Consider the following 7,689-nt stretch of genomic DNA (forward strand, 5'->3'; position numbering starts at 1 on the left):
AGCAGAAACACTGTAAAGATAACCAAAGAAAAGTTGAAGCATTACTTACAATAAAGCATAATTTGTGTACTTAAAAGAACGATTGAAAAAATTAAGAATTGCAGAAAAATTGGTAAAGTGATTCTGGGTGTTAAAGTTGTTACCATCTGCAGTGACATTGTGTACGTATGATATTGAAAAATATTTAAACTTTACGCTATATGTAAGTTTGCCAAGTGAAAGGCTCTAGGCTCCCCATCCACATAGCCAATTGTCTTTCTACCAATTCAGAAAATCCATGACCACAGAAATTGACAAATAAATTCACAAATTGTCTTTAAACTTGAACTGCATGTATTTCACAATGAACCTTATAATTTATTAATTCCATGGTGAATTTTACCAATATTGATATTGCCATTATACACATCTATAGATGTGTCTCCATGGCAACTTCCCAGGTGAATGGTGCCAGTGTTTGACCAAAAACACCCCATTTTCTCCATATATAGTCTGGATCTGTACCTGACCTGCATATTGTCTGCACTCTTATTTGAGAACCCTGGAATTTTTCACCAAATACAGCCTGAGGAAAATAATTATAGTAATCAGTTTAAATACTAATAAAGTAATATTCAATTTTCATCAACATGAATTATGACAAAGATGACAGATTCAAAATTTGCTTGAAGATAGTCAACCTTAGTGCTGAGGTATTTGTCTTCATTTTTTATTTATTTGAGTGATGGTTACTGTCACACTTTCTTCACTTATATACGGGAACAATACTTGTTTTATTATACTGATAGATACATCCTGATCTTCGATGTGACAGTGTAAATTTGTGCTTTATAGTCTATATACAATAGAAAGAATGTACATATCTAATGGTTGACATGCAAGGGGGATAACTCAATTTGCCACCAAAAACATGTGGTGTAGCATGGTTCAGTATGATTTATTGCCTTTGTCGCAAATCACCATGTGCAACATCACAAATAGTTTTATTAAATGAGTTATAACAATATAATTAGATCAATTCTCTAGATGACACTATGAAATACAAAATTTACCCCATCTTGTCCTGTCTTCAGATCGATGTTACCCTGTAATATGTTTTTCACATCTAATATTTCCTCCAACACTTTCAACCCCAGCAAATCCAGTCTACAAGAACACAATATACTCAGTAAATGACATCAGTTGCACAAGTTATGCCAATTCCACACTTAGTACACTGAGCAAATAATCACTTTATAAACAATGATTTCATACTAAGCCCGTGAGCATAACACTTCATTATAAAAACACTAATTTAATCAACAATCACTGTTAAAAGTGGACATAAACATAATCTCTAAAACACCAATTTCATATTCAGTACAGTAAGCATTACATTCACTTCCAAAATCAAAAAATCTAGGGTGTTTAAGATTCACAAAAAGATCAAATTCGCACTTTTATCCAAAGATCACAATATTTACAAACAACAAATCAAATCCATTTTATGACTTTTGATCGTTGGAAGAGCTCACATAATTATTGCATCACTACACAGATGACAGTGGAGAAAAAGTACAAGGATTCTTTGTAAAATGTCACACTTGTCTCACTTTAACAACTAAATGTAAAAGGATTAATTTCTACCATGAAATTACAATTTTTTTTTGGAGACTCTTTAAATGTACTTGTTTGAAAACATTTAATTGACATGTGCTTAACAGCGTACTCCCAAACTGCTCACATAAACGACAATGGTTAGGTTTACGGGTGGAGGAATCTGGAGCTCCCTTTAGTAAACCACCAGCCTTTGTCAAACTGTCAGATATCTACCAAACCTCCAGACTTAAAGCTGTAGCTGAAATAGTGAGAACTGTATTTGAGCCTTTGACGTCATTGGTTAAGGGCTGATTTAGTCTGAATTTCTAAATAGTACTTGCAGCAGATACTGTGTAAAGGATAACAACATGCTGAAGTTCTTGCCAGAAGTCACTCCATTCAGAGTCATTTAGAGTCTACATGTATGACATGCATGTGACGTAAACAGTCCATTAGCACAAAATGGCCTGTAACCAGGTACAAGTGAAAGTGCGAAGGAAGATTAGGTGTCGAATACATTTGTCAAGATAATGTTCACATTGGACATCAGGCAAAAAGATTACCATGAACAAGGAAAAAATGACTATTAATCCTTGAAAGTAGGTGAAACAAGAGGATAAGATGGGAAATTGAACGTTAATAATTTTTTTTGAAACTCTTCATCATTCTTAATTGAGTGCGTTCTGACTAGATGAACGGCAACATGTCACTACGCTTATCACAATATCTGCTCTAAGTTTTAGTAAGAATAGCTGGAATAAAGCTGATTGGCTATGTCATAAACAGCACTTTAAGTTTTATCCCATGGGTCAGTAAGGACCCCCATAGGAAGTGTTTGTGATATCTGAAGCATAAGAATAGTGGAATATAACATATGGTCATACCATGGTTTAAACAGTTCTGCAAACAATACCTTTTTTTTTTTTTTTTTTTTGATTGGTGTTTTACGCCGTACTCAAGAATATTTCACTTATACGACGGCGGCCAGCATTATGGTGGGTGGAAACCCACGACCATCCGCAGGTTGCTAACAGACCTTCTCACGTACGGCCGGAGAGGAAGCCAGCATGAGCTGGACTTGAACTCACAGCGACTGCATTGGTGAGAGATTCCTGGGTCGTTACGCTGCGCTAGCGCTTTAACCGACAGAGCCACGGAGGCCCCCCAAACAATACCTTACCGTACCCTGATGTTGCTGAGAACACAGTCTCCCATATCCAGCTTTATTTTCACACCTGTGCTCTCTACGCTCGAAACATTCACACAGCAATTTTCTTCCACTTCTAAATCAATACCTGTAACAAAAACATTTTACATAACTTAGAATTTACAGTGGGATCTGCATTACATTTGAAAACATGTTTTAAACATAAACAATATTTACTAATCCATACAATTTTCCAATCCACTGAGATCCAGATCACAGTCTGAAAGATAAAAACTTGTGATCCTGTAGGCATTCACCCTTTATTATTGCGGCTTGCCATTTCTTACATAACCAGTAATAATATAGGCCTAAATATTTACTTAAACTATTATTAAGAAGCACAAATTTTGGCCATTGTTGCAATGCCTAAATAGCAACATTAATGTGTCTAACTTCTAAATTAATGGTGAGAGCCAGATCAGTCTTAGACACCAATATTAAAGACAAAGACTGAGAGGTTACAAAACTGCTGTATTTACACTGTACCGTACTCCTCCATGGAATTTTCAACAAGAGTAAAGGAATGTTACTTAACAATGGTGCTAATAGGAGAAACATGAGTTTTCTCTGTCAACATCTTTAAAACACTTTCATTGCATCAGGTGGCTATGACTATCTTACTGATCATAATGGATACTGACGGCCCTCTTCTCCCCCTGCAGGCATACCATTCCCTCAACTCCCCCACCCCTATCCCCCAAATCACCGCACTTCCACACTGAATAAGGGATTTTACCAAATTTTATTGGGACATGGAGAACACACTCCAGGGAGGGTGTTGCCCCATCCTTTGACTCTTCCTTTTTCAATCCGGTGATGCTCAGCAATTTGCCTTGGTCTGAAACATTAACCTTTGTCTTAACCGAATCTCCACAATGCCAAATTTCTTTTTCATTGGCCTTCTGGGCATAGATGGAAACGAACGCTCTGTCCATTCCTGGATGTTCGTGAGGATTTAACGAGGAAATGTGAACGTTGAATGGTCCTGAAACACGCAACTTTCCAAAGGGGTGGACAACGCCATTCCAAGATTCTAACAAGTGTAAACTGTCAAACTTGTCTGGATGATTCTGTGAAGTACTGCTTGCGAAGCGTTTTACTGACTCTGTTATAGGAGCCCAAGGGTGCCTGACAACATCCCAATAGATACATTTTGCCCTGGCTACCACTGCGTTATCGCTCATCGGCGAGAAAGTTGAGTGTGACTCTGAGACTTTCCTCGACAACTGCCATTGCCCACGGGGAATACCTTTCACGCAGCCAGCACACACCGTGTTCTTAAAAATTTCACCCGCAACGCCTCTAAGACTCTTGTCCAATGCACGCAAGTTGTCAAACTTCAACATTATTACTTAGTCTGAATACCTGTGATGAAAGGTGACTTAATTATGTAAGAAGCCTTCTCTGTATTGACAGATTTTACAAAATCGTGCTGTACCACAAACTTGCGCGCCACGACACGAAGAGCGCCCGTGAGGGAGGCTCTATACTGGGGATATCGCATTGTGTATGACTGGTACTATACTTACCCCTCTGGTACTGTTACACCATTTCTTTGTCCCATTTTCATACATACAAATACATCTATCAATCTGGAAATAAAAATCATAATTAAGTGGCTAGAAATTTTACTAAAAATAAAAATCATAAATGAAAAGAAAAATGTAAATACTGATCTTCAGAACAACCTATGTATAGGACGGGCATCTTCGAAACCAGCTTCAGGTGCAGTTCAGGAAGTTTGTCTGTTACATGTCTGGCGAGGCACGGTTGTTTTTGTCTATTCATGCATGTCTCCGCCGTTGAAAAATTTACAACTGATCGATTCAATAAACACATAAATAAATTACATGAAACCCTACATTACACAAAGTCCTACATCCATAAATTTGAGTTTTTGAATTGTAGTTTTCAGTTTGGGAAGAAACAAACCATATCAGTTAGACAATATCGTAAGGTAACATTGTACGTGGTTATACGTGTAGGTTATATATGTGCATGCAAATGAATCACTATATACCTGCACGTTGAACGTATATGTGTGGAGGTTGCCAAGATAACCTGCTGGCTACTTCTTTTACCAGTATCATAATTCAGCGTTACATCCTCAGTCATATAATCCTAGTTTTCACATGCAGTTTTGCAGTTAATATAGTGGTATCGTAAGACAATGTATGACCACCCGTGCCAAGTATAACAGAAATGCACAGAAGCTACAAGGCGGAGAATATATTTATAATCGGCTCCTGGAGCATATATAAATCTAGGTGTAATTTCAACTGACTATAAAATTCTGACTATAGGGCCATATACATTAATTTTAAGGTCGACGCTTAATTGCAGTTGATCACTTTATTTTCCAAATTTCGAAGACATTGTGAGATCTCTGTTCTTTCATGATTCACACTGTAAAAGTCTGTCAAAATATAAAATTTGTTTCACTGAAATTAACATTTTCAGACGTAGACCGAATTCATTTGATTGATTTTTTTTTTTTTTTGATTGGTGTTTTACGTCGTACTCAAGAATATTTCACTTATACGACGGCGGCCAGCATTATGGTGGGTGGAAACCGGGCAGAGCCCGGGGGAAACCCACGACCATCCGCAGGTTGCTAACAGACCTTCTCACGTACGGCAGCCAGCATGAGCTGGACTTGAACTCACAGCGACCGCATTGGTGAGAGACTCCTGGGTCATTACGCTGCGCTAGCGCTTTAACCGACTGAGCCACGGAGGCCCCGAATTCATTTGAAGCACCGTATGTTAGTTCAGCAGATTATGTCAGTATTAGGAACAATCGTTCAATTGGGGATGCCATGTCTGGAATGGCATACTGCTGTATAAATGCTATTAAATCTCTGAAAAGAAAAACAACAAAAAACAAGTAACTACAGAATGTTACTATTAAAAAAGCACAGTATACAAGGGTAATATATACGTATTTTTCTTTGGGGGTGTTCAACACACTTGACGTACTTTCATAGATTTGCAATACGATTGGTAGAATGTAAGTGGTCTTCAATGAAACAAAAAAAAAAAATAATAATAATAAAAGCTATAACAACAGCGAACTTATTCCTGCTCAAAACGACAAGGAGACTTACTGCAGCCTGCATGTATCCACCCCATATACCCTTCCTTGGTATAACGTTACACATATCTAATCCCCAATCCCTTTGGTTAATTAATATTACAGTACTGTAAATCAAGCAAATCACTTATATGTGCTGCAAAGGCCTACTTTGCTTGAGTACTTCATAACTGATTTTTTCCAAAGGAGGCTTAATTACAGACTATTCACTCCAAATATAATTTTACCTTATTACTCTCGTCGCTAAATACATGCATTTATCAGTTAAGGAGGATATCTATATGTTAGTGATGGATCGGAGGATGGAGACGGAGAATCACGTTAGGCCTTCATGTTATATATGGCTTCTAGCCAAATATATATATATATATATATATATATATATATATATATATATATATATATATATATATATATATATATATATATATATATTTATATATATATATATATAGCTCGATGATCAGACTGATGTAAGGTGTAAGGCTAGATGTCTTTCCTCCAGGCCCTGGCTGGGGGGGGGGGGGGGGGCTTTATGTACAACCGTACATTGTGTTTGTACAGATGAAAAGAATAAAGAAATACAATGCAGTTTCTGTCTCCAGGTGCGCAGGTTTCTGTCTCCAGGTGTGCAGGCTTCTGTCTCCAGATGTGAGGACTTCTGTCTCCAAGTGTGAAGGCTCCTGCCTCCAGGTGTATCGGCTTCTGTCTTCAGGTGTACAGGTTTCTGTCATCTGGTGTACAAGCTTCTGTCATCTAGGGTAATAGCTTCTGTCTCCAGACTTCTGTCTCCAGGTGCACATGCTTTGTTTCCAGGCGTACAAGCTTCTGTCATCTGGTGTACAAGCTTCTGTCATCTGGTGTACAAGCTTCTGTCATCTGGTGTACAAACTTCTATCATCTGGTGTACAAGCTTCTGTCATCTGGTGTACAAGCTTCTGTCATCTGGTGTACAAACTTCTATCATCTGGTGTACAAGCTTATGTTATCTGGTGAACAAGCTTCTGTCGGCAGATGGATCGGCTTCCTGTCTCCGGGTGTGCAAGCTTCTATCTTCTGGTGTACAAACTTCTGTTTCTATCTCCGGTTGCATGGGCTTCTGTCGCCTGGTGTACAAGCTTCTGTCATCTGGTGTGCAAGCTGCTTTCATCTGGTCTACAAGCTGCTGTCGCCTGGTGGACAGGCCTCTTTTGTCTGGTGCAGGCCCATAGACTGCCATCTGCGGGTGTACAAGCTTTTTGTACTTCCATCTCCGGGTGAACAAACCTCTGCTTCCGGATGTACAAGCTCCAGTCTCCGGATGTACCGACCTTGCGTAAAGACCTGTCACGGGTGTTCAGGCTTCTGTCTCCAGGTGTGTAACCTTTTGTCTTTGGACGCCCTGGCTTCTGTCTCCAGGCGAGCATGTTTCCGTCATCAGGTGTGCAACCATCTACCAGCGAGTGTGCAGACTTTAGTCTTCCGACTTCTACCATCGGGTGTAGCCTACAGGTTTCTGTCATCTGGTGTGCAAATTTTTCTCATCGGGTGTGCAACTTTCTGTCATCGAGTGCTCAGGCTTCAGTCATGAGATACAGATTCTTTCATCCGGTATGCAGGCTGTGATTTCAGGGCATACAGGCTTTTGTCTCCAGGTGTGCAGGCTTTTGTCTTTGAGAGCGCTGGCTTCTGTCTCCAGGCGTGCAGCATTTTTTTTTTGGGCGTTTATGCTCTCAGGGCACGATGTGTGGACTGACCGGTTATCGATCCATAAATTAATAGTTCTTCCATTTCGTCTAATTTCCTGCCCAGTCCAAACGCAATATACCGGT

General features: G+C 39.1%; 1 protein-coding gene across 2 annotated transcripts; it reads right to left on the reverse strand.

Annotated features, from left to right (window-relative positions):
• Positions 1-75: 75 nt before the first annotated feature.
• LOC135471329 (protein FAM185A-like) lies at positions 76-4,224 on the reverse strand. 2 transcript variants are annotated; one of them, XM_064750516.1, is made up of 4 exons: positions 3,522-4,224; positions 2,764-2,873; positions 1,053-1,146; positions 76-565 (listed from the first exon to the last, which is right to left on the reverse strand). In XM_064750516.1, the coding sequence occupies exons 1-3, from the start codon at positions 4,129-4,131 to the stop codon at positions 1,081-1,083; spliced, it is 786 nt and encodes a 261-aa protein (XP_064606586.1). In that variant the 5' UTR covers positions 4,132-4,224; the 3' UTR covers positions 76-565; positions 1,053-1,080. The 2 variants fall into 2 exon arrangements, with proteins under 2 accessions (XP_064606586.1, XP_064606583.1); XM_064750513.1 differs by having other exon boundaries at positions 2,759-2,873.
• Between the last annotated feature and the right edge of the window lie 3,465 nt (positions 4,225-7,689).

This window comes from Liolophura sinensis, chromosome 7 (genome assembly GCF_032854445.1).
Source record: "Liolophura sinensis isolate JHLJ2023 chromosome 7, CUHK_Ljap_v2, whole genome shotgun sequence".
NCBI lineage: Eukaryota > Metazoa > Mollusca > Polyplacophora > Chitonida > Chitonidae > Liolophura > Liolophura sinensis.

Bases quoted from the DNA above. Each gene is read 5' to 3' on its own strand.
- LOC135471329 (XM_064750513.1), bottom strand. From the start codon at position 4,131: ATGTTGAAGTTTGACAACTTGCGTGCATTGGACAAGAGTCTTAGAGGC. The intron at 1,147-2,758 runs GTAAGGTATTGT...GTGTTCTTGTAG, and splicing joins CTCAGCAACATCAGGGTACG to ACTGGATTTGCTGGGGTTGA. The intron at 566-1,052 runs GTAAATTTTGTA...TATTTTCCTCAG, and splicing joins TGAAGACAGGACAAGATGGG to GCTGTATTTGGTGAAAAATT.